This window comes from Salvelinus fontinalis, chromosome 21, assembly GCF_029448725.1.
Source record: "Salvelinus fontinalis isolate EN_2023a chromosome 21, ASM2944872v1, whole genome shotgun sequence".
Classification (NCBI taxonomy): domain Eukaryota; kingdom Metazoa; phylum Chordata; class Actinopteri; order Salmoniformes; family Salmonidae; genus Salvelinus; species Salvelinus fontinalis.
In genome coordinates, this window is record NC_074685.1 from 46,412,325 (window position 1) to 46,440,220 (window position 27,896).

General features: G+C 42.8%; 1 protein-coding gene across 4 annotated transcripts in view; it reads left to right on the top strand.

Annotated features, from left to right (window-relative positions):
* The window catches only part of pam (peptidylglycine alpha-amidating monooxygenase), a 130,518-nt gene extending 104,012 nt beyond the window's left edge, over window positions 1-26,506 (top strand). For all 4 annotated transcript variants that reach the window (XM_055875512.1, XM_055875511.1, XM_055875514.1 and 1 more), the window contains 10 exons: window positions 132-248; window positions 451-523; window positions 1,218-1,428; window positions 2,815-3,018; window positions 4,647-4,768; window positions 6,938-7,034; window positions 15,371-15,424; window positions 16,570-16,851; window positions 17,257-17,316; window positions 25,352-26,506. In XM_055875512.1, coding sequence (XP_055731487.1) covers window positions 132-248; window positions 451-523; window positions 1,218-1,428; window positions 2,815-3,018; window positions 4,647-4,768; window positions 6,938-7,034; window positions 15,371-15,424; window positions 16,570-16,851; window positions 17,257-17,316; window positions 25,352-25,539 — 1,408 coding nt within the window. In that variant the 3' untranslated portion in view covers window positions 25,540-26,506. The remainder of the gene's footprint in view (window positions 1-131; window positions 249-450; window positions 524-1,217; window positions 1,429-2,814; window positions 3,019-4,646; window positions 4,769-6,937; window positions 7,035-15,370; window positions 15,425-16,569; window positions 16,852-17,256; window positions 17,317-25,351) is intronic.
* Window positions 26,507-27,896: the final 1,390 nt, after the last annotated feature.

Below are 27,896 nucleotides of genomic sequence, written 5' to 3' on the forward strand. Positions count from 1 at the left end.
TCTGGTCAAAAGTAGTTCATGATACAGTAGGTAATAGGGAGCCGTTTGGGGCGCCCAACACCTTTGTTGTCTCAGACAATTGTATACGTTTTCTCTGTATTTTAACACAAGTCATTCTCCTTCCGTTGCAGCTCCTTCGACAACAGCGGCAAATACCAGCAGCAGTCCCTGGGTCCCATTCAACAGTCCACCATTCTCGTGGTGGATCCCGTCAAAGGCAGCGTACTCAAGGCCTCCGGAAGAAATATGTAAGAAGCGTTACCACCGCAGTGCAAACTAGGGCAGTTAGGTGTTTTGAGACCTAATAGTGGTCTTACGTAATGAACACACAGGCTTTGTCCAAAATGGCACCCTTATTCCTTATGTAGTGCACTAAGTAGACTCCTAGGACGTGATGTTGTTGTCTTCATTCAAAGCATTTAAGGAGTGTTTTCTCCGTGTTCTCGGCAGGTTTTACTTGCCTCATGGAATCACCACGGACAAGGACAACAACTATTGGGTCACAGACGTGGCGCTTCATCAGGTGAGAACCATAGTGTTCACATCCTCACTGGCCTTCGTCAGGTGAGAACCATAGTGTTCACATCCTCACTGGCCATATGAAATGTGTCTGATTGAGCCGGCATATGCTACCATATGCAATGTCTGATTGAGCCGGCATATGCTACCATATGCAATGTCTGATTGAGCCGGCATATGCTACCATATGCAATGTTTCTGATTGAGCCTGCATATGCTACCATATGCAATGTTTCTGATTGAGCCTGCATATGCTACCATATGCAATGTCTGATTGAGCCGGAATATGCTACCATATGAAATGTGTCTGATTGAGCCGGCATATGCTACCATATGCAATGTGTCTGATTGAGCCGGCATATGCTACCATATGCAATGTGTCTGATTGAGCCGGCATATGCTACCATATGGTATGAAAGGGGCTCATTTTTCATGTACCAAGACCCACTAGAGAAAAACCAATAAAACCAATTCCATTTGGCTTTACTGATCATAAGTCCAGGAGTTTTTCCTGAGAACATGACCTAACCAGGAAACACTCTGGACCCTATATAATAAGTCAACATACTTCCGTACCGAAATGGCACCCTGTTCCCTAGTGCACTACTTTCGACCAGTTCCCTATAGAAATAGGGTGCCATTTGGGACATAGCCTTTGACTTTCGTAGTGTACAACATACAGTGTCCCCCTCACCTAGGTGTTCAAACTGAGCAGCGATGGCCGGGACAAGCCCCTGGTTGTGCTGGGAGAGGCCTTTGAACCAGGAAGTGACAAAGAGCACTTCTGCAAGCCCACCGACGTGGCGGTGGACCCTGTGACTGGGAACGTGTACGTGTCAGACGGATACTGCAATGCCAGGATACTTAAGTTCTCACCCGAGGGAAAATACCTGTCACACTGGGGAGCAGGTTTGTAGTACATGCTCCAGACGTGCGCATGTTTACACACACACACACACACACACACACACACACACACACACACACACACACACACACACACACACACACACACACACACACACACACACACACACACACACACACACACACACACACACACACACACACACTCATTCATTCATTCATTCATTCATTCATTCATTCATTCAGACAAACATGACCACACACACAATGAAAGATTTATTGGCAGTTTGTTTGAAGCGAAGGCCATGTCAGGCTCAGCTTGACAAAATGTGTTTGAATCTATATTGATTTACCTGTAATAGCATGCCAATATTTTCTGCTGATGTGGCTGCTGTGCACTCCTCTTCATTACCCCTGGTGCAGTACATCACAACGGTGCTTTTACGGTAAATCATTCAATAGGCCTTAGAGGACACGCAGTGGCTGAAGACCTCTACACACTTCTATCTAGTGGGAGCATTAGGTTATTTACAGTATCTGGAGTACCTGGTGAAATATCAAATACACTTCTATCCACACACTCCTATCTTATTCTCCCAATTCTCCTTTCAAATATTCAATATCAATTGTGCCAAAAGAAACTGGGTATAGTGAATATATTAAGACACAGTAATAATTTGAGCTGAGTTAGACACAGTAGTTCAAGACCAGACCAACTCCATGTTTTAACGTTGACATGATGGTGGGAGGGTTCTGCTGGGTCACGGATTCCGTGGTTAGGAACATTGTTTTGCACATCTTGTTGGTCCCAAGAACATTCACCATGCTCTAAGGAGGTAACACCAGCGTAGAGATAGAGGACTCGTCTTTGTGTCTTTGACAGCATGAGCAGCGGGTTATAAAACAGGTTATATCTATCTGGAGTCCTCTATCTCCATGGTAACACCACGAAATGTCTGGGCCCCAATGTTCTCAGACAAAGTGAATCGAAGTGATTCTCTTTGATTCACAGTTGTCTTTGAATTGTTCTGGGTATATTCACTAGGCATGAAACTCAAGAAAACCTCCCGGGTGGCGCAGTGGTCTAGGGCACTGCATCGCAGTGCTAGCTACGCCACCAGAGTCTCTGGGTTCGCGCCCAGGCTCTGTCGCAGCCGGCCGCAACCGGGAGGTCCGTGGGGCGACGCACAATTGGCATAGCATCGTCCGGGGTAGGGAGGGTTTGGCCGGTAGGGATATCCTTGTCTCAGTATGTAAATGTAATAAAAATGTATGCACTCTACTGTAAGTCGCTCTGGATAAGAGCGTCTGCTAAATGACTAAAATGTAAATGTAAATGTAAAACAGTCCCAAATGGGGATACACACCATTTTTAAACATTTTGTTATGCTGTGCCCTAATGAACATGACCCTGTTCTTCCCTCTCAGGCTCGTCAGACAGAAGGAGAAGGGTCCAGTTCCGAATCCCACACAGCCTGGTGTTTCTGCCTGAAAGGCGGGAGCTGTGCGTGGCCGACCGGGAGAATGGACGCATCCAGTGCTTTGTCGCTGAATCCGGGGAATTCGTCAAGGAGATCAAGAAGCAAGAGTTTGGAGGGGAAGTGTTTGCCATCTCCTACGCACCTGTGCATGGTGAGTCCGGTGTGGTTTTAGAAATAGAATATAACACCTATTATCTCTATGGTTATGGTTAGAGAATAGAACACATTATCTCTATGGTTATGGTTAGAGAATAGAACACATTATCTCTATGGTTATGGTTAGAGAATAGAAGACCTATTATCTCTATGGTTATGGTTAGAGAATAGAAGACCTATTATCTCTATGGTTAGAGAATAGAACACCTATTATCTCTATGTTTATGGTTAGAGAATAGAACACCTATTATCTCTATGGTTATGGTTAGAGAATAGAACACCTATTATCTCTATGGTTAGAGAATAGAACACCTATTATCTCTATGGTTAGAGAATAGAACACCTATTATCTCTATGGTTATGGTTAGAGAATAGAACACCTATTATCTCTATGGTTAGAGAATAGAACACCTATTATCTCTATGGTTATGGTTAGAGAATAGAACACTAAATCTGTGTGTTATATCTCTATGGCAGGGATGGGCAACTTGCGCCCCACCTTTTGAAGGCCGTTGGATCAATTTCCACAAAAATAAACAGTATAATTTTTTTTACATTTTTTTATTTATTTTGGGGGTGGAACTCATTCAGGGTTTCAACTTACTGTTGAGAGTTAGAATAGTAGGAATACAGAAGGTGCACTTTTAAAATGTGGTTGTGCATCAGCAGTCTTTCTCTTATGTCAGTCACTGACAGTCACTCAATTAGCTCTTGTCAGCTAACATTTTTAGATTGCTAAGTTTTTTAGCAGCCAGCTATCTAAACTTGTTATCATGGTCAAATTACTGGCCGGGGGTCCCCCCATTTTATTTTGTTAGTCAGTCTCACTCAGACATCATATTAAAAAACTGCAAACATTTCTCTTCACCCTATGGCAAAATTATTAGAATTGCATGAAACTAGTTAGAAAATTGCTAAATCTTCTTTCTGTCCCATGGCAAAATGTGTAGAATTGCAGCAAACTTGCTTTAAAACTAAAACATTTTCTCTACACTCCATGGCTAAATGTGTAGAATCAACAAACAAAAAAATCCTATTGTTTTTGTGTGACCCCGATCAAAGTTGCCCATTCCTGCGCTTTGGTTAGGGGTAAAGAATAGAACACCAAATCTGTGTTATATCTCTATGGTTATGGCTATGTCATATTCACAGGGATTTATTTTCTGGGAATAATTCAGGTGTAAAATTGTTAAAACCATACATCACACTAGCAATCCACTTTATATCGGTTGCCAGTGTGTCATATTTGAGGAAAATTAGACACCAACATCTTAGAGAAATAATACATCTACATCCCCACAATAAACCCACTTCATTTCATCTGCACACTGTAAGGTCTTTCCTAGAGCCAGCTAATTGCACCATTTCACTTTGAAACAAACGGTTTTGTGATGCCGACTTTCATGTTGCATGTACATTAGGCAGCGCGACGCAAGTCTTCAAAGGGGAAAATCCATATTTATGTGCCTGTTCCCTTAACCCGTGTGTGTGTGTGTGTGTGTGTGTGTGTGTGTGTGTGTGTGTGTGTGTGTGTGTGTGTGTGTGTGTGTGTGTGTGTGTGTGTGTGTGTGTGTGTGTGTGTGTGTGTGTGTGTGCGTGCGCGCCTTATGCAAATGTATCCAGGTGGTCTGATCTATGCGGTGAATGGGGAATCTGCGTACGGCCGCTCTGCCCCTCTCAAAGGCTTTGTAATCAATTATTCAACCAAAGAGATCCTGGATGACTTCAGCCCAGAAAACGCACAGGTTGGTTACGGATGGGAGGGAGGGCTCTGCTGCATACACAACCATTTTTCTACAAACCAGAGCAGCAATAAATAACAGTATTGAACATCCTTCTGATTCAATCAGCATGTACCGTTAATAAGTAAATAAATAAAGAGTGGTCTCTCTGGTCTAATGATGTCTCCATTTTGGCCCTTTTGGCTTTTCATAACAAAGCTGCTAGACATTTAGTTGCTTGTAGAGTAGCTGCTAAATAGCTAGTGTATTTCAGTGTACATTTACATCTTAGTCATTTAGGAAAACGCTCTTATCCAGAGCCACTTACAGTAGTGAGTGCATTCATTTTCAGACTTTTTTGTACTGGTCCCCCGTGGGTATCGAACAAGCACTCTATAACAGGCTTGTCATAGCCACTAGTACAGTACATCTTCACTACCTTCAGGATAACGACCCTGGACAAATGCAGTAAAGCTTAAAGCTGCAATATGTCATTTTTGGGGCGACCTGATCAAATCCACATAGAAATATAGATCTGTCATTCTCATTGAAAGCAAGTCTAAGAAGCGGTAAATATGTTCTATGCATGCTTTTTCGATGCTTTCGGTTTTTAGACATCATTACTTTTGGTTTTGTACACCATATTCTTGGATCAACATGGACAGTTATGGTCTTATGTTGATGGGATAACCTGCTTGACTGAGGAGGCTTTCCGGACACGAACCACAGAGGGAGCTCTGTACCAAGCAATCACCTTAATTACTATTCCTGTTACCTCAATCACTATCAGGCACTTCACACACCAGTCAAAGATTGGAATTATCTGAAATCTTATCTGCCTATTGAGCCGTAGAGCAAGCAAAGGAAATAGTTATTGATCTCCATTGACGGTACGCGATTTGTCTAATACAGTAGGGTGGCATGTAGCCTAGTGGTTAGAGTGTTGGGCCAGTAACTGAAAGGTTGCTGGATCGAATCCCTGAGCTGAGAAGGTAAAAATTTGTCGTTCTGCCCCTGAGCAAGGCAGTTAACCCACTGTTCCCCGGACACCGAAGACGTGGGTGTAGATTTAAGGCAGCTCCCTGCACCTCTCTGATTCAGAGGGGTTGGGTTAAATATAGAAGACACATTTCAGTTGAAGTCATTCAGTTGTACAACTGACTAGGTATCAACAGCATTTTTTTGTTGTTGCTGGAACTCAAATGAGATTCTGCCTACAAACGTTAGAGTCACTGGCAGAATGTTTACACGTGATAGTTCGGATCAGACTTAAAGGCATTGTCCATCCAAATTTCAACATGGCATATTGGTTTCCTGTAAGCAGTGTATGGATATGGTTAGACAGCAATCCATGCTTTGGTTTTGTCCATTGACTGCTTACAGGGTAAGTAAACCAATGTAAATGTGTGAATTGGGTGAACTTTCCTTTTAAAAGCTATGGTCTGACAATGGCTCCACCTATTATGAGATGGATCTACACCCTCGTCTCTGACTACTTGAGCCACTTAAAGTGATTGTGTCATCTTCTTCCAGGAGAGTTAATCATTCTTCCTATCCCTGTCTGGCCAGCCCTGATGCATGACTACCTGATTTAGTGCATCTGAGCTAATCAGATGCCAGCAGGGAATTTCATTAAAACGGCAATAAAATAAAGATCTGCCTTCCGTATCGCTTGGGGTTGGTTTCTGTGTGCCAGGTTGAGTGGGGTTTGTCTTTGTCGTCTATCTTTTGATTTATCTCGATTTAGATCTGACTGTTACTTTTTCAGTGAATCTATGCATATGACTTGAAGGGCTCTCGAGTGGCGCAGTGGTCTAAGGCGCTACATCTCAGTGTTAGAGGCATCACTACAGACCCTGGTTCGATTCCAGGCTGTATCACAACCGGCTGTGATTGGGAGTCCCAAAGGGCGGCGCACAATTGGCCTAGCGTCGTCCAGGTTAGAGTTTAGCCAGTGTAGGCCGTCATTGTAAATAAGAATTTGTTCTTAACTGACTTGTCTAGTTAAATAAAGGTTAAATAAATAAATAAAAAACGATATTTTTACATTTTGATTACTTTAAGTTTCATCTCATAGACTGAAGACATAATGGGTATTAAGTCTTGCATAATCTAGACTGTATTCAAGTACGGAATAGATGATTGTTTTTGAATGGCTATACTAACTACAGTGTGTCTTCTCTCTGTTTTCAGGAGTTTGGAATGCCCCACGACATTGTTGTAACCAAAGATGGGCGCGTCTTTGTAGGAGATGCAGCCACAGACTCCGTGCTAAAGTTCTCCTCTGACAGTAAGTCAACTTTAACCAAAGTATTTTCATTTGATACTTCTATTCCAGATTATCCAGGATGTCTCATTAAGGAAGTTGAATTAGATTAACCTTTCGACTATGAAATTAAACCTCTTAGATGTTAAGTCCCCCATATGGTTCTGGACCGGTTCCGAATGACATTTTGGTGTCCAAAGCGCTGTGTGAACGCCGTAGGGTCCGTGCCTTATAATGCCAGAAAGCCCCATCTGTCTGTTCTCTGCTTCCACTCTCCCAGCGGAGCTGACTTGAAGTGTCAGGTTTCAGAACCTACATTTGCGTAGGGAATGACGTGCCACATTTTCTGGCCTATCCAGCCAAGCCTGGGTGACGGCATTTGAACGGTGACAGTCTCACAAGTCCAGGCACTGTAGTTTCATCTCACTGTGATATTCTCAGCCAGGTTTTAGAGGTTTCAACATAAAAAAATACTAAATAATTTCCTAGAATTTAAACAAACACTTGAATGGTGTCTCTTTGCCGCTCAATGGGACGTTTAAGAGAAAATTATTATATGTGCTAAATTCCCAATCTGGCCCTCAAACCATCATGGTCACCTAATAATCCCCAGTTTACAATTGGCTCATTCATCCCCCTCCTCTCCCCTGTAACTATTCCCCGGGTCGTTGCTGCAAATGAGAACGTGTTCTCAGTCAACTTACCTGGTAAAATAACGGTTAAATAAAATAACAGTTAAATAAAATAAAAAAAATTGTAGTCACTAAGTATGATCATATTTATTTTGCAGTTATAAGAAATGTGAAATCTTATAGCAAGTTGTTTATAATTTGATTGTTACTATATTTAGAAAACATTTCAGTCATTTCAAGCCCTATTGCCCCACTTTTGTGGAATTGGGAAAATAAACACATGATTTTTCATATTTTCATAATATTTGTACAAGAGGTCGGCATGGCCGATTAATTGGGGCCAATTTTAAGTTTTCATAACAATCGGTAATCGGCATTTTTTGACGCCAATTAGTAGGAAACTGCGTGGCAGGCTTGACCACCTGTTGTGCAGCAGGGAGCCAAGGAAAGTTGCTAGCTAGCATTAAACGTATCTTATATTAAACAATCGATCTTCACATAATCACTAGTTAACTACACATAGTTGATGATATTACTAGGTTAACTAGCTTGTCCTGCGTTGCATATAATCAATGCGGTGCCTGTTAATTTATCATTGAATCACAGCCTACTTCGCCAAACTGGTGATAATTTAACAAAGGCGCATTCGCGAAAAAGCACAGTCGTTGCACGAGTGTACCTAACCATAAACATTTTTTGCCATTCTTAAAATCAATACACAGAAGTATATATTTTTTAAACCTGCCCTTTTAATTTAAAAGAAATTCATGTTAGCAGGCAATATTAACTGGGGAACTTCTGTCACTTCTCTTGCGTCCATTGCACGCAGAGTCAGTGTATATGCAACAGTTTGGGCCGCCTGGCTCGTTGCTAACTAATTTGCCAGAATTGTACATAATTATTACATAACATTGAAGGTTGTGCAATGTAACAGCAATATTTAGACTTAGGGTTGTCACCCGTTCGATAAAATACGGAACAGTTCCGTATTTTACTGAAAGAATAATCGTTTTGTTTTTGAAATTATAGTTTCCGGATTTGACCATATTAATGACCAAAGGCTCGTATTTCTGTGTTTATTATATTATAATTAATTCTATGATCTGGTATTTGATAGAGTAGTCTGACTGAGCGGTGGTAGGCAGTAGCAGGCTCGTAAGCATTCTTTCAAACTTTACTGCGTTTGCCAGCAGCTCTTAGCAATGCTTGCTTCACAGCGCTTTAAGCCTAATATTTCTTCACTGGGAATATTGAACCACTATGTACTTGAGCTTGTGCCCTCAAACGTGAGTACACCTCAGCAATTTATAACTATTTTTACCAGCAAGGGGAGTTTCAGACCTTTTTAAAACTATGCAACATTACTAGTTATTCTTTATGGCCATCTCATGAAAAATTATTACTTTTTGGTATATCTATTTAGCCAGAAATCTAAATCTTGCCCTATCATTCAAGATTTATTAAGGGATTTCAGGCATGAATTAGTGGACTATTGGAGTGACATTAAAAAAAATTATATCCAGTTTGACTCATCAGTTAAGGAACTTGAAATTAGTATCTTATTTATGAAACGTAATTTACACTGAGTATACCAAACATTAGGAATACCTTTTCCTAATATTGAGATGCACCCTAGTTTCTGCCCTCAGCAATCGTCAATACGTCGGGGCATGGACTCTACAAGGCGTTGAAAGCATTCCAAAGGGATACTTGCCTATGTTGACTCCAATGCTTCCCACAGTTGTGTCAAGTTAGCTGGATGTCCATTGGGTGGATGACCATTCTTGATACACACAGGAAACTGTTGGGTGTGAAAAACCCAGCGGCGTTGCAGTTCTTGACACAAACCAGTGTGCATGGCACCTACTACCATACCCCGTTCAAAGGCACTTAAATCTTTTGTCTTTCCCATTCACCCTCTGAATGATATTGCTATTGGTATTTGGTATTTTATTAGGATCCCCATTAGCTGTTGCAAAAGCAGCAGCTACTCTTCCTGGGGTCCACACAAAACATGAAACAAATGGCACACATACACACTTCATGACTCAAGGCTTAAAAATCATTCTTGAACCTGTCTCCTCCCCTTCATCTACACTGACACCAATAAGATGATAGCAAGTGGTAGTGCTGAGCAGTTAGTGCTTTTTGAGTTCAGTTCGGTTTCGGTTTGATATTGTTTTTTAAATCACGGTTTTCTATTTCGGTTCCAAATTTTTAAAAAATAACATTAAATGCACAATGCATTATGTGGGTTGAGTTCTGTAACAACACAGAATAAAACAATGAATAAAAGTCCCATGATGGTAGTGACTGTCCATTACTGCTTATCACTTATTAACCATCAGTTCATCGTATCGCTTTACTTCAATAGAATATTTCAGTTGTGTATATTACATTAGTTTTATTTGATAACTTTATTATTTCATTCAGTCATCATCTCATCTCTATAGAGCTGCTGCCTATGTTGGCTGACAAATATCACTATTTTAGCAGTTCTTCAGAGTAAATAAGGCATACTTTTATAACTGCTGAATACCAACTATCAATCACCTAGATCATGTTTTTTCAGGTAGAGATACCTCACGAAGTAACTGCTTTCTATCCCACTCGCGTGTTCTCTCTTCTCTCTGTCAACGAGGTCTCCGTGTCTGCTCCACACAGACATGACAAGCTGGCACGCAATGGATTATGGTCATTGCAGTGAATCAGCTCTTTTTCTGCGCGAAACTATGTAGAATATTGGCCTGTTGGAAACTACGACTCCCTAATACATCACACAGTTCAGGTTTGATGTGATTGATCTCCACAGAAACTGAGCATCAAGTTCACAGGGGGAAAGAGAAGGAAATGGAATTCAAATAATTGAACCGACGTCAGTCAATTAATGTCGGTTAATTGCTCAGCACTAACGAGTGACATCAATGAGGAATTATGGCTTTCATCTGGTCAGTCTGTCATGGAAAGAGCAGGTGTTCTTAATATTTTGTTTACCCAGTGTAGTGTTACCACATCAATTGATGAACCATACATTTTCTATTTTGACAAAATTGGAAATATTTTTGATATTATTGCTTTGTGTCAATAAAGTTCAGAAATATTTGTAATTTGTTTGATTGTGTTTTGTGTTTGGTGTAATTGCATGGTGTAATTGATGTGTATATAAATATGCTATGTATAGTGTAATTGATGTGGATATAGATATGTATAGTGTAATTGATGTGGATACAGATATGTATGGTGTAATTGATGTGGATATAAACTCAGCAAAAAAAGAAACATCCCTTTTTCAGGACCCTGTCTTTCAAAGATAATTCGTAAAAATCCAAACAACTTCACTGATCTTCATTGCAAAGGGTTTAAACACTGTTCCCATGCTTGTTCAATGAATCATAAACAATTAATGAACATGCACCTATGGAACGGTCGTTAAGACACTAACAGCTTACAGACGGTAGGCAATTAAGGTCAAAGTTATGAAAACTTAGGACACTAAAGAGGCCTTTCTACTGACTCTGAAAAACAACAAAAGAAGATGCCCACGATCCCTGCTCATCTCCGTGAACGTGCCTTAGGCATGCTGCAAGGAGGCATGAGGACTGCAGATGTGGCCAGGGCAATAAGTTGCAATGTCCGTACTGTGAGATGCCTAAGATAGCGCTACAGGGAGACAGGAGAGACAGCTGATCGTCCTCACAGTGGCAGACCACGTGTAACAACACCTGCACAGGATCGGTACACCCGAACATCACACCTGCGGGACAGGTACAGGTACAGGATGGCAACAACAACTGCCCAGGTTACACCAGGAACGCACAATCCCTCCATCAGTGCTCCGACTGTCCGCAATAGGCTGAGAGAGGCTGGACTGAGGGCTTGTAGGCCGGTTGTAAGGCAGGTCCTCACCAGACATCACCGGCAACAACGTCGCCTATGGGCACCAACCCACCGTCGCTGGATGAGACAGGGCTGGCAAAAAGTGCTCTTCACTGACGAGTCACGGTTTTGCTTCACCATGGGTGATGGTCGAATTTGCGTTTATCGTCGAAGGAATGTGCGTTACACCGAAGCCTGTACTCTGGAGCGGGATCGATTTGGAGGTGGAGGGTCCGTCATGGTCTGGTGCGGTGTGTCACAGCATCATCGGACTGTTCTTGTTGTCATTGCAGGCAATCTCAACACTGTGCGTTACAGATAAGACATCCTCCTCCCTCATGTGGTACCCTTCCTGCAGGCTCATCCTGACATGACCCTCCAGCATGACAATGCCACCAGCCATACTCCTCATTCTGTGCGTGATTTTCTGCAAGACAGGAATGTCAGTGTTCTGCCATGGCCAGCGAAGAGCCGGGGTCTCAATCCCATTGAGCACATCTGGGACCTGTTGGATCAGAGGGTGAGGGCTAGGGCCATTCCCCCCAGGAATGTCCGGGAACTTGCAGGTGCCTTGGTGGAAGAGTGGGGTAACATCTCACAGCAAGAACTGGCAAATCTTGTGCAGTCCATGAGGAGGAGATGCACTGCAGTACTTAATGCAGCTGGTGGCCGCACCAGATACTGACTGTTACTTTTTCAGGGACACATTATTCCATTTCTGTTAGTCACATGTCTGTGGAACTTGTTCAGTTTATGTCTCAGTTGTTGAATCTTGTTATGTTCATACAAATATTTACACATGTTAAGTTGCTGAAAATAAACGCAGTTGACAGTGAGAGGACGTTTCTTGTTTTGCTGGGTTTCAGATATAAGATGTATAGTGTAATTTGATGTCAATTTAGAAATGTATAGTGTAATGGATGTGTATATACAGTTGAAGTCGGAAGTTTACATACACTTAAGTTGGAGTCATTAAAACTAGTTTTTCAACCACTCCACAAATTTCTTGTTAACAAACTATAGTTTTGGCAAGTCGGTTAGGACATCTACATTGTGCATGACACAAGTAATTCTTCCAACAATTGTTTACAGACAGATAATTTCACTTATAATTCACTGTATCACAATTCCAGTGGGTCAGAAGTTTACATACACTAATTTGACTGTCTTGAAACAGTTTGGAAAATTCCAGAAAATTATGTCATGGCTTTAGAAGCTTCTGATAGGCTAATTGACATCATTTGAGTCAATTGGAGGTGTACCTGTGGATGTATTTCAAGGCCTACCTTCAAACTCATTGCCTCTTTGCTTGACATCATGGGAAAATCATAAGAAATCAGCCAAGACCTCAGAAAAAAATTGTAGATTTCCACAAGTCTGGTTTACCCTTGGGAGCAATTTCCAAACACCTGAAGGTACCACGCTCATCTGTACAAACAATAATACACAAGTATACACACCGTGGGACCACGCAGCCGTCATACCGCTCAAGAAGGAGACGCGTGCTGTCTCCTAGAGATGAACGTACTTTGGTGCGAAAAGTGCAAATCAATCCCAGAACAACAGCAAAGGAACTTGTGAACATACTGGAGGAAACGGGTACAAAAGTATCTATATCCACAGTAAAACGAGTCCTATATCGACATATCCTGAAAGGCCGCTCAGCAAGGAAGAAGCCACTGCTCCAAAACCGCCATAAAAAAGCCAGACTATGGTTTTCAACTGCACATGAGGACAAAGATCGTACATTTGGGAGAAATGTCCTCTGGTCTGATGAAACAAAAATAGAACTGTTTGGCCATAATGACCATCGTTAAGTTTGGAGGAAAAAGGGGGAGGCTTGCAAGTCGAAGGACACTATCCCAACCGTGAAGCACGGGGGCGGTAGCGTCATGTTGTGGGGGTGCTTTGCTGCAGGAGCGACTGGTGGACTTCACAAAATAGGTGGCATCATGAGGGAGGAAAATTATGTGGATATATTGAAGCAACATCTCAAAACAATAGTCAGGAAGTTAAAGCTTGGTCGCAAATGGGTCTTCCAAATGAACAATAACCCCAAGCACACTTCCAAAGTTATTGCTTAAGGACCACAAAGTCAAGGTATTGGAGTGGCCATCACAAAGCCCTGACCTCAATCCCATAGAAAATTTGTGGGCAGAACTGAATAACCGTGTGCGAGCAAGGAGGCCTACAAACCTGCCTCAGTTACACTAGCTCTGTCAGGAGGAATGGGCCAAAATTCACCCAACTTATTGTGGGAAGCTTGTGGAAGGCTACCCGAAACGTTTGAACCAAGTTAAACAATTTAAATTCAATGCTACCAAATACTAATTGAGTGTATGTAAACTTCTGACCCACTGGGAATGTGATGAAAGAAATAAAAGCTGAAATAAATCATTCTCTCTACTATTATTCTGACATTTCACATTATTATAATAAAGTGGTGATCCTAACTGACCTAAGACGGGGAATTTTTACTTGGATTCAATGTCAGGAATTGTGAAAAACTGAGTTTAAGTGTATTTGGCTAAGGTGTATGTAAACTTCCGACTTCAACTGTAGATATGTATAGTGTAATTGATGTGGATATAGATATGCATAGTGTAATTGATGTTGATATAGATGTGTAATTGATGTTGATATAGATATTTGTAGTGTAATTGATGTGTGTATAGTGTAATTGATATATGTGTAGTGTAATTGATGTCTATATAGATATGTATAGTGTTGTTGATGTGTGTGTATAGTGTAATTTATGTTTGTATAGATATGTATAGTGTAATTGATATGTATATAGATATGTATGGTGTAATTGATGTTTATATAGATACTGTATAGTGTTGTTGATGTGTATAGTGTAATTGATGTGTATATAGATATGTATGGTGTAATTGATGTTTATATAGATACTGTATAGTGTTGTTGATATGTATAGTGTAATTGATGTGTATATAGATACTGTATGTATAATGGCATTGTTATTTGATGTGTACTGTATACAGGCCTCATCTGCAAAAGAGACTGTGGTCTCCCTGCTTAAATACAGGTCAAATGAAATGAACATCATGTCAAAATGGATCCCTCTTTCACACATTGCTCCAGATTACAGAATTCATAAATTCTTTATAAAAAATGTTATGTTGTCTGTAACCTCACAGAGCCATGTTTTTTTTATGTTCTTGAAAGAACATTCTACAGCATGTGGCGAATCAGTGGCGAACTGCAAAATGATTGACTAACGCTCTAGGCCGCTGCACCGCCGCCTTATGTAATGTTTCTGATGTAAAGCGACTATGAATTGCCTGATGTCCTTCAAAAAAGGCCTTTGGCACGCCAATTCAAACCGAGCGAATGCACAGTTAATCCCCTTGAATGGTTTAATCCCCGTTCAAGTGTAGGTGACTCACTGATTCAGTTATCTGTTAACAACACAAAACCCATAGAACAATTAGAGTTTTGTACATTTAAATGCAAATTAATAGAACCCAAGTGAATAGCAATTGGAATCAAATTGAAATCATTGCACTTCACACATTGCTAATGAGAAGCAGTTGATTTTGCAACAGCAAAACATTGGATTTGTTGAAAAGGTCAGCACATTGTACTGTATAGAGGCAGAGTGTTCATAATCGTATGTAACACTGCATTGGTGCAGTGTGAGCCTTTATGAGATGGACATGCAATCATTGTTATGAAAGCGCTAAATACACCATAGAGAACCATTGAGTAAGCACAACTGTACAATCCGTCTGGATTTATTCATTATTTAATAGCAACTGAGTCACGATTGCAGTGAATGAATCACTCAGTCACATCAGTCCTTGACACCACGGTCTCTCTCACCCTCTCTAGAAGCTGAACATCGCTCTGTTAAGAAAGGTGGAATTGAAGTACAAGAAATCGAAGGTAGGCTACTCTTATTGCCAGCTGAAAGTTTTACTTGTTTGTTTGAGATCCACATTCGCTTTACTTAAACTGTAGGTATTTTTGATTGACTTTAAATGTTTTACATTGTAAATGAGTGGATATTTGCTTCACAATAGTGATTGGCGTGGCTTGAAGTCAAATTGTCTTTAATGTACATTTTATGAACAGCAGATTTAGTCTGATAACCTATTACACATTGATTGCAAAGCTAAAGGCTGACATTCACCTGAGACTTCTGCTCTTTTCTATTAAAAGATTGCAACGCCTAATTTAATTTGAGGAAATGAAGCAGCGTGTAGACCTATTGTATGTTTCAAACTTTAAATACAGGCTATAAACCTCTCTGAAAGAAGCTTGAGCATTTCAATAATGTATTTTCCATCATTTTGAGGTTCTGTGGTAAAAATGAGCGCAGTAAAGTGCTTGGAGTATGTGTCAAAAATCTATTATATTGAAGTTGTCGAACAGAAAGATATACAAAATCTGCATTTCCCCCACTCAGAAGGCAGTCATTTAAAATGCTTTGACTTATTAATAACATGCACCCATTGATTCTTGAAGAATAACATGAATGCCTCATGAGCTTAGTTCAACTGTCGTTCCCCATCAGAATCCAAAATATACCATTCTTTTTTACTTCATTGTTTTTAAACAATGTACATGTAAACAAACACTCTATAGACTCTAAAATTGTTTAAAACTATACTTTTTTTCATGGATGGTAAATCCATAGCTCTGTCTATACATTTCAGAATGGTTGAATGTCTCTGGCTGGGGGACCGCTTTGTTATTGTTTGATAAGCAAATTGCCCCTTTAACACTACGATTTCCAGTATTTCCAATGAATGAAATACCTCTCTTGATTTACAAATGTAACTTATCCTAATGTCATTCCATGAGCACGACAGGTATGTAATACAAACCAGGAGCAATTTGCATGTGAACGTGTTTTTGTGTTTACGCTTTTGTTAGCGATTTACTCTTTGCTTTTACAGAAAGATTGTGGTTTTATTAAAACAGGCGATAGAAAGTCATCTTTGTAATTTTCTGTAACTTATCTTTTTGTTCACCTGTGAATGGACACACTCACTCACCACTTCCATTCAAACCCCCTTGTCTCTTAGAAACAGAGACTATAATCCAAACCCGCCTGAAGCCCCAGCACAGGGTAGAGGTAGCGGTGGCCAAGGTGCAGATACCTGTAGCGACTCAACAGAAGACTGCAGAGCCTGTCCAGGAACAGCCCCAAAAACCACAACAAGAGGACGATAAGGAGAAGACTCTAGCCAAACAGAGTGCCCAGGGCGTGTCTCCGGCAGTTATCACCACCCTGCTGTTCATCCCCTTAGTGGTGGTCATCTCCATAGGGGTCTTGATCCGCTACAGGAAGAACAGGATGTATGGAGGTAGGCGGGGATTTGAAGCAACATGGCTGCAGCGTTGCAAATGGAATGTATAGTAAGGCCTTGGAACCTCTAAGCCTGGCAATTTGACTGGTAAACTCGTAATGCCGTCATTGACTTGAATGGGGAGGCCCATTCTATGGATTCTATATCTATGGCTGCAGTGTTGCTAGTGGGATAAAACAGAATTTCTGAATGTTTTTTTATGATGAACATTTTTATAGATTTTTTTCACACACAACAATGAACAGTAACAAACAGAACAGACACAACAAAACCTGAGAATGTAAAATCCTGTGAAATGCTCTAATTGGATACAAAAACAGGGGGAAACTGTATAATTTATGAATGCCTTAACCCACCATCTTGGATTGATGATATTCAGCGTATCTTTCACTGTTGTTGCAGATGGATGCGAGGTAAAACTGGAACAGACCTCGTCCGGAGGAATCTTGGGAAAACTCAGAGGTATGTGTCTGTGAGATACTCTTATTGCTGTATCCTGTGGTGAAATTAAAAACTCAAGGTCTCCCACCGTGCGGTAGTAGTCTCCCACCGTGCGGTATAGTAGTCGCCCACCGTGCGGTATAGTAGTCTCCCACCGTGCGGTATAGTAGTCTCCCACCGTGCGGTAGTGGTCTCCCACCGTGCGGTATAGTAGTCTCCCACCGTGCGGTATAGTGGTCTCCCACCGTGCGGTATAGTAGTCTCCCACCGTGCGGTATAGTAGTCTCCCACCGTGCGGTATAGTAGTCTCCCACCGTGCGGTATAGTAGTCTCCCACCGTGCGGTATAGTGGTCTCCCACCGTGCGGTATAGTAGTCTCCCACCGTGCGGTAGTGGTCTCCCACCGTGCGGTAGTGGTCTCCCACCGTGCGGTAGAGGTCTCCCACCGTGCGGTAGTGGTCTCCCACCGTGCGGTATAGTAGTCTCCCACCGTGCGGTAGTGGTCTCCCACCGTGCGGTATAGTAGTCTCCCACCGTGCGGTAGTGGTCTCCCACCGTGCGGTAGTGGTCTCCCACCGTGCGGTAGTGGTCTCCCACCGTGCGGTAGTGGTCTCCCACCGTGCGGTAGTGGTCTCCCACCGTGCGGTATAGTAGTCTCCCACCGTGCGGTATAGTAGTCTCCCACCGTGCGGTATAGTAGTCTCCCACCGTGCGGTAGTGGTCTCCCACCGTGCGGTAGTGGTCTCCCACCGTGCGGTAGTGATCTCCCACCGTGCGGTAGTGGTCTCCCACCGTGCGGTAGTGGTCTCCCACCGTGCGGTAGAGGTCTCCCACCGTGCGGTAGAGGTCTCCCACCGTGCGGTAGTGGTCTCCCACCGTGCGGTATAGTAGTCTCCCACCGTGCGGTATAGTAGTCTCCCACCGTGCGGTAGTGGTCTCCCACCGTGCGGTAGTGGTCTCCCACCGTGCGGTAGTGATCTCCCACCGTGCGGTAGTGGTCTCCCACCGTGCGGTGTAGTAGTCTCCCACCGTGCGGTAGTGGTCTCCCACCGTGCGGTATAGTAGTCTCCCACCGTGCGGTAGTGGTCTCCCACCGTGCGGTATAGTAGTCGCCCACCGTGCGGTATAGTAGTCTCCCACCGTGCGGTATAGTAGTCTCCCACCGTGCGGTATAGTAGTCTCCCACCGTGCGGTATAGTAGTCTCCCACCGTGCGGTAGTGGTCTCCCACCGTGCGGTAGTGGTCTCCCACCGTGCGGTAGTGGTCTCCCACCGTGCGGTAGTGGTCTCCCACCGTGCGGTAGTGGTCTCCCACCGTGCGGTAGTGGTCTCCCACCGTGCGGTAGTGGTCTCCCACCGTGCGGTAGAGGTCTCCCACCGTGCGGTAGTGGTCTCCCACCGTGCGGTAGTGGTCTCCCACCGTGCGGTATAGTAGTCTCCCACCGTGCGGTATAGTAGTCTCCCACCGTGCGGTATAGTAGTCTCCCACCGTGCGGTGTAGTGGTCTCCCACCGTGCGGTAGTGGTCTCCCACCGTGCGGTAGTGATCTCCCACCGTGCGGTAGTGGTCTCCCACCGTGCGGTATAGTAGTCTCCCACCGTGCGGTAGTGGTCTCCCACCGTGCGGTAGTGGTCTCCCACCGTGCGGTATAGTAGTCTCCCACCGTGCGGTAGTGGTCTCCCACCGTGCGGTATAGTGGTCTCCCACCGTGCGGTATAGTGGTCTCCCACCGTGCGGTAGTGGTCTCCCACCGTGTGGTATAGTGGTCTCCCACCATGTGGTATAGTGGTCTCCCACCGTGCGGTATAGTGGTCTCCCACCGTGCGGTATAGTGGTCTCCCACCGTGCGGTAGTGGTCTCCCACCGTGCGGTAGAGGTCTCCCACCGTGCGGTATAGTAGTCTCCCACCGTGCGGTATAGTGGTCTCCCACCGTGCGGTAGTGGTCTCCCACCGTGCGGTAGAGGTCTCCCACCGTGCGGTATAGTAGTCTCCCACCGTGCGGTATAGTAGTCTCCCACCGTGCGGTATAGTATTCTCCCACCGTGCGGTATAGTATTCTCCCACCGTGCGGTATAGTATTCTCCCACCGTGCGGTAGTGGTCTCCCACCGTGCGGTATTGTAGTCTCCCACCGTGCGGTAGTGGTCTCCCACCGTGCGGTATAGTGGTCTCCCACCGTGCGGTATAGTGGTCTCCCACCGTGCGGTAGTGGTCTCCCACCGTGCGGTAGTGGTCTCCCACCGTGCGGTAGTGGTCTCCCACCGTGCGGTATAGTGGTCTCCCACCGTGCGGTATAGTGGTCTCCCACCGTGCGGTAGTGGTCTCCCACCGTGCGGTAGTGGTCTCCCACCGTGCGGTATAGTAGTCTCCCACCGTGCGGTATAGTGGTCTCCCACCGTGCGGTAGAGGTCTCCCACCGTGCGGTAGTAGTCTCCCACCGTGCGGTATAGTATTCTCCCACCGTGCGGTATAGTAGTCTCCCACCGTGCGGTATAGTGGTCTCCCACCGTGCGGTAGTGGTCTCCCACCGTGCGGTAGTGGTCTCCCACCGTGCGGTATAGTAGTCTCCCACCGTGCGGTATAGTGGTCTCCCACCGTGCGGTATAGTAGTCTCCCACCGTGCGGTATAGTAGTCTCCCACCGTGCGGTATAGTAGTCTCCCACCGTGCGGTATAGTAGTCTCCCACCGTGCGGTATAGTAGTCTCCCACCGTGCGGTATAGTAGTCTCCCACCGTGCGGTAGTGGTCTCCCACCGTGCGGTAGTGGTCTCCCACCGTGCGGTAGTGGTCTCCCACCGTGCGGTATAGTAGTCTCCCACCGTGCGGTTGTGGTCTCCCACCGTGCGGTATTGGTCTCCCACCGTGCGGTAGTGGTCTCCCACCGTGCGGTAGTGGTCTCCCACCGTGCGGTATAGTAGTCTCCCACCGTGCGGTTGTGGTCTCCCACCATGCGGTAGTAGCTAATGACTTGACATGTCATTCCTCGTAGGATGTTCCACTTGTGCTTTTGTTTGGTTTGACTTCGACTACGGTCATGGAGTTATGAATTGGTTTGACTTTGACTACAGTTATGGAGTTATGAATGAATTGGGACGCTACCTATATGAGGGGATCAGGGGATCTCTATTAGGCTATCAGTTGGTAGTGTGAACATTCAGCAGATGTAATAGGTGCAAGGTGTATGAAATGAAAGGGATAAAGGAAAATATCTGTCCAGTGCTAGGCTTGGGCGGTATACCGTATATACCGTACACTGCGTTATTAAGACATACCGATGGTATGACTTTCATTACCGTAATTTAAAAAAAGATATACACTACCGATCAAAAGTTTTAGTTTTAATACAAATAAGGAAAAAACTTTGAATGAGTAGGTGTGTACAAACTTTTGACTGGTACTGTATTTCTCAAAAGGCTGTATGTATTTTTAGATATAGTCCTATTGTAAATCTGTATTGTTGTAACGGCACCAGATTGATTACAAAAATGAATACAAATACACACACTTTAAGCTACATTTGACAGAGGTAATGAACTGCCCATTGATCGGCACAGCAATTGATAAAATTGGACCATGTTTTCAAAACAAGTGTTTCAGAGCTTATGTCAATATTACACAAGTAAGCTAACATTTACAGAAGTCAGGAATGCACACAGGCTCTATAAAGCTCTATATATGAGTGACTATGTCCAACACACCACCACCTACCTGGTGTTGTGTTGGGCACCTACTTGCCAAAAAAAGATTTTATGAAATATATTTATTTCTCAATCAAATCAAATGTATTTATATAGCCCTTCTTACATCAGCTGATATCTCAAAGTGCTGTACAGAAACCCAGCCTAAAACCCCAAACAGCAAGCAATGCAGGTGTAGAAGCACGGTGGCTAGGAAAAACACCCTAGAAAGGCCAAAACCTAGGAAGAAACCTAGAGAGGAACCAGGCTATGAAGGGTGGCCAGTCCTCTTCTGGCTGTGCCGGGTGGAGATTATAACAGAACATGGCCAAGATGTTCAAATGTTCATAAATGACCAGCATGGTCAAATAATGACTTGTATTGCTAAATAAAAAGGTTTAATGAAATACAGGCAGGCACCACATTACTACAGGTCAAAACAGCTCAATCAAGGCTGAGGGTCTTGTAAGTATAAAAGCAACACTTGTTTTCATATAATAACATAAAAGCTTTAAAGGGTAGTGGAATGGGATTAGTGTGGTGTGTGAAGAATCCAATACTTTAGTACAAATCACATGATTGTGGGAGCACCCGCTCTAAGAGTATGAATTAGGCTGTGTGAGAAGGTTTGAATCCTGAGCAACCTGCCTACACATTGTTTGAAGTACAATAGACCAACATAGCTACTGTGGAGTAGGCATTGTGGTGCTCATGTGAATTTCCTTTCTTTTTTGGCTTCAGACTAGAGGTCGACCGATTAGGATTTTTTTGATACCGATTATTGGAGGACCAAAAAAGGCCGATGCGATTAATCGGACGATTTATATATATATATATAAATTAAATAATGACAATTACAACTATACTGAATGAACAATGAACACTTTTTTATTTTAACTTAAGATTCCAAGAACACAGGATGAGATGTTACTATCCTTTGTGCAAGCACTTCCAAGAGTTCATGAACAGTGAGCCTGGTGAAATTTGGGGAGCGCATCGTCAGTAGTGTACCTTTGGTTCCTAGGGTGTTTCGGCCTTTCACACTATACACCCTCCCCAAAGGCGGCCAGCGACAGGGTGATCAATCCTACGCTTGCGTCCCATTCCCAATTAGTCATAGGAGTTGCCTTGTTGTTGATAGCCAACATCTCATGGGACTATGCATGGCAGGGGCGTCTTCCTCCCTGAGTCAAGCATTGTTGACCGCATACCTCCTGGCCCTCTCACTTCGGGGCCCAGCTGGGGTCTTTCCTCTTCATCGAGAGCCATTGACTGCTGCCTTCTGCCGCCTCTGATACAGCTTTGATTGCCGAACGCTGGCTCTGGCCCTTAATTCCCAGGTCTCTAAGCAGTCTGGTTGTAGATGTTGCCACAAAACCTCTGCAGCCCACCTCCACTGGTCGGACTTCTGTGTTCCAGCCATGATGCCGTGCTTCGGCAGCTAGATCGGCATAGCGCAGATGTTTTCGCTCATAAGCCTCATCTACTGAGTCCTCCCAGGGTACTGTGAGCTCAATGATGAAGAACTTCTTGAGCGAACGGGACCAGAGCATTAATATAATACATAAATATAATATATTTAGTCTCAACTAAATAATGAAACATGATACATTTGGTTTAAATAATGCAAAAACACAGAAGAAAGTAAAAGTACAATATGTGCCATGTAAAAAAGCTAAAGTTTAAGTTCCTTGCTCAGAACATATGAAAGCTGGTGGTGCAATATTCCCAGTTCTTCAATATTCCCAGTAAAGAGATATTAGGTTGCAGTTATTATAGGAATTATGACATGTTGACTATTTCTCTCTATACCATTTGTATTTAATTTCCTTTGACTATTGGATGTTCTAGTAGGCACTATAATACTGCCGGCCTAATCTCAAGAGTTGATAGGCTTGAAGTCATAAACAGCGCTGTGATCAAGCATTGCTAAGAGCTGCTGGCAAACGCAGTAAAGTTTGAATGAATGCTTACGAGCCTGCTGCTGCCTACCACCGCTCAGTCAGACTACTCTATCAAATATCAAATCATAGACTTAATTATAATATAATAAACACACAGAAATATGAGACCTATGGTTATTAATATGGTCAAATCCGGAAACTATAATTTCAAAAATAAAACGATTATTCTTTCAGTAAAATACGGAACTGTTCCGTATTTTATCGAACGGGTGGCAACCCTAAGTCTAAATATTGCTGTTACATTGCACAACCTTCAATGTTATGTAATAATTATTTAAAATTCTGGCAAATTAGTTAGCAACGAGCCAGGCGGCCCAAACTGTTGCATATACACTGACTCTGCGTGCAATGGACGCAAGAGAAGTGACAGGATTTCCCTAGTTAATATTGCCTGCTAACATGAATTTCTTTTAACTAAATATGCAGGTTTAAAAAATATATACTTCTGTGTATTGATTTTAAGAATGGCAAAAGATGTTTATGGTTAGGTACACTCGTGCAACGACTGTGCTTTTTTCGCGAATGCGCCTTTGTTATTAAATCATAACCCGTTTGGCGAAGTAGGCTGTGATTCAATGATAAATTAACAGGCACCGCATTGATTATATGCAACGCAGGACAAGCTAGTTAACCTAGTAATATCATCAACTATGTGTAGTTAACTAGTGATTATGTGAAGATTGTTTTTTATAAGACAAGTTTAATGCTAGCTAGCGTTGCTGCACTCGTGTAACAGGTGGTCAGCCTGCCACGCAGTTTCCTCTTGAAGCTTGAAGCATCAAAGAAGACCAAGAGATGGCTCATTTCTCATTTCAGAGAGCAATATGGCAACTAAGGGGAGGTGGCACTGCACAGACCCACATTGAACTCTTGCAGAGCCCATCACCACCCTTAACCTTGGTCTTACCCCTAAGCAGTGGACACACAAACAGTCCTTTCAGAAAATTCTCTGCCCTTTTGTGAATTTAAATTACACACACCCAGCCGAATGAAAAACTGCTATGCACAGAGATAGTCAAGGTTAAGGTCTCTTTGTCTAAGTGCAAACGGGCAGCCGTCCGATATAAAAAATGCAGCGCATACGACACGATCCCGATCAGGGAATCTCCAGGGAGCATGACGAGACGGTACACATATGACCAATAAATGTCATTTATAATACTTAATGACCTGTCACTCTCTCAGATTGACGTCAATGGACTCTGGATGACTTTCATCCAATCACCTCACATAACGGATGCGTCTCAAATGGCACCCTGTCCCCTATATAGTACACCACTTTTGACCAGAGCCCTATGAGCTGTGAAAAGGGTGCCACTTGTGACTCAGCCAATGATAAGCAGATGATTCACCGACTACAGTACAGTGCAAGGGGAGAAATGATGATGTAGCATTCAGAGGTGTCTAGACTCAAGATGGGGTTTGATAGAAGTCACCGTGGTGCCACTGCTCCCAGGCAGATTGTGTCATGAATAGGGGCTGTTGAGGTGTTGATACCGGTCTTATTGTGACCAGGGAAGATATGTTGTTAGATCAGACAAGCTGCTGGTATTGTACAACACAGCTCTGTTGGTACTTGACTGTGACTGTGATGAATGAAATACAAACTCCCTTATTAAGCAGTGATAATGCTGATTCTGTTTCAACGTTGGTTCTTGAATGCTGATGAGCCTTTGTGATTATATCTGATTTGGAATTTGTCAAGCGAAACAGTACCCTGTGCCGTCCCACAAAGAGAATAGATAGCACACGGGAGACATCTATGATATCTCTAACAGGCAGCTGCACAGATCTCGATCAAGCATATTCCTGGACTAAAAAGCACTTTCAGGGGACGATTCTCCATTGCACATGCTTTTTTTAAAGGGGCAATTTGCAGTTCAAACAATAACAAATTGGTCACTGGTTGAATCAAATGGGTCTGGAGAAAATGTAACCACTCTCAAATTCATAGACAGAGCAATGGATGCAAGGACTGACCATTCATTTTTATCAACATTTTAGTTTTAACCATGTTGTGAGGCTATACAGTGTTGGTTTCAAATTACATTGTTTACAAACAATGGAGTTAAACGAGCTCACCCCTTTAATTCTAGTTTTAAGTCCAATAGGTTCAACGTGGGTTTGTCTTAGGTCAGAAAAATACTTTAAATTTCTCCAAAGCACAGGTTTTCGGTTCATGGGTAGGTTCAATCTGGGTCTATGCAGTGCAGCGTCCCCTAAACACGATGAATCTCTCTGAAATGGGAATAGACTCACTGAAATGGGAATAGACTCCCTGAAATGGGAATAGACTCACTGAAATGGGAATAGACTTACTGAAATGGGAATAGACTCTCTGAAATGGGAAAAGACTCTCTGAAATGGGACATCTTTGTAATCTTTTCCCCTCTTTGATGTTTTCCTTCTCCCACAGGTAAAGCTGCGGGCGGTCTGAACCTGGGCAACTTCTTTGCCACTCACAAGGGCTACACCCGGCAAGGCTTTGACCGTCTCAGCACCGAGGGTAGTGACCAGGAGAAAGATGACGAGAACGACACTGACTCGGAGAACGAGGAGTACTCGGCCCCGCCTCCCCCTGTCGGCCCCTCCTCGTCCTCTTAGGACCCCCACCACCCCACCTCGAAGCCGTCCCACCAAATGCCAACCGACCCTTGGCTCCCGTGGTCAGGATGTACTATAATCGTATGTGTATCTATGTTTGTGTTGGCTGCCAATCGTTCCTATTTATTTGTGCAAAAAACATTCTCGATACGATGTGCCACTTTCTTGCTTTGTGAGTTAATGGGACCAGAGATTTTAAGTAAGAGAACACTGGTAGGTCGAGGAGTGATGCTTTTTAGAGTATAATTTTAACGGGAAGGAAGAAAACGAGGGGTAGTTTTATTTTTATAATTAATTGTCTACATAAATCTCTTCCACTTACAGTACTTAATCAACCAGATGCTTTAATGTTATGTTTTCCGTTTTTTTGGTCCAGAAACTTTGGTTGATTACTTTTATCTGTACATTTGTGCCTTTTTAATTATGTATTTTGCCTTTCTGCAGCACCTACATTATCGTTCAAAAGTTTGGGGTCACTTAGAAAGGTCCTTGTTTTTGAAAGAAAGTTCATTGGAACACAGGCGTGATGGTTGCTGATAATGGGCCTCTGTAGATATTCCATTAAAAATCAGCTGTTTTCAGCTACAATAGTCATTTACAACATTAACAATGTCTACACTGTATTTCTGATCAATTTGATGTTATTTTAATGGACAGAAAATGTGCTTTTCAAAGAAATCTCTAAATGAACCCAAACTTTTGAACGGTAGTGTATATTATTACAAATGTGCCACATAATGGAAAGAGCTGCTGCTACTGTCAACTGTACTTAGGTTTCATTGTATCGCATTCAAGAGAAAGGATAAAAAATATTATTATTATTATCATGTATCTAAAGCTGTATTTAGGAAATTTTCCAATCAGATGTAAGCTGTGTCTGATATTTATTGTGACATACTGAGGTTTTATTGCAAGAATACTATTTTCAGTAACAATGTTATTTGTGTAATAAAGTGTCTGCAAAGCATTACCTTCTCACGTCATTCACTGAGCAGCAACATTAAGGGTTCCAACATTCTGGTAACTTTACCAAAATCCCCAATTTTTCCAGATTTTTCCTACTTATTCCTTCCTGATTCGAGACAACCTGGGAATTTTGGTGAAGTTACTGGAATTTTGCAATCCCCGACGTACCTTGTAAAAGAGAAGTGATCAGATTCTCACGTTGTGCTCATAGCACAGGTATTGGATTCTCTTGAAACATATTGTATGTAGATCTAGAGGAAAAAGGTAATTGCACAAAATTGCATCAAAGTCGTTTTCTATTTCACCACCGCTTGTACAGTAGCTTTTGGACATTAATATTTTATGAAAACAAGCATTGCTTGCTGAGTTTAACTTATCCTTTTGGTTAAATATTTCTGATCATAATGTCAATAATCAAACTTATTCATTGAGACTGGGTTGACATTGATTGGAGTTATAATTTTTTTGGCTTCAGTCAGATGTTATTTTATGGTGTGTTGTTGGTTTAAAGGACACCTAGTGGTGAGCTATAGAATATATTTGGTTGAAAGGACACTTAGTGGTGAGCTGTAGAATATATGTTTGGTTGGAGGGACACCTAGTGGTGAGCTGTAGAATATATGTTTGGTTGGAGGGACACCTAGTGGTGAGCTGTAGAATATATGTTTGGAGGGACACCTATGGTATTATTCACCCTCTGAATGGCACCCATACGCAACCCATGTCTCAAGGCTTAAAATTACTTTTTAACCTGTCTCCTTCCCTTCATCTTTACTGATCGAAGTGGATTTAACAAGTGACATCAATAAGGGATCATAGCTTTCACCTGATTTCACCTGGTCAATCTATGTCATGGAAAGAGACGGTGTTCTTAATGTTTTGTATACTCAGTGTGAACAGAACAGGTGAAAGTTTATGGTTGTTTTTCAGAAATGTTGGTTGGACAATTCTTGGAGCCAACCAGGGTTTTTGGAAAACCTGGGAATTTTCAGAAAGTTATTGGATATTCCTGATAGGCAGGAAAGTATTTTCTGATCACCTGATAGGCAGGAAAGTATTTTCTGATCACCTGATAGGCAGGAAAGTATTTTCTGATCACATGATAGGCAGGAAAGTATTTTCTGATCACCTGATAGGCAGGAAAGTATTTTCTGATCACCTGATAGGCAGGAAAGTATTTTCTGATCAACTGATAGGCAGGAAGGGATTTTCTGATCACCTGATAGGCAGGAAAGTATTTTCTGATCACCTGATAGGCAGGAAAGTATTTTCTGATCACCTGATAGGCAGGAAGGGATTTTCTGATCACCTGATTGGCAGGAAGGGATTTTCTGATCACCTGATCGGCAGGAAGGGATTTTCTGATCACCTGATAGGCAGGAAGGGATTTT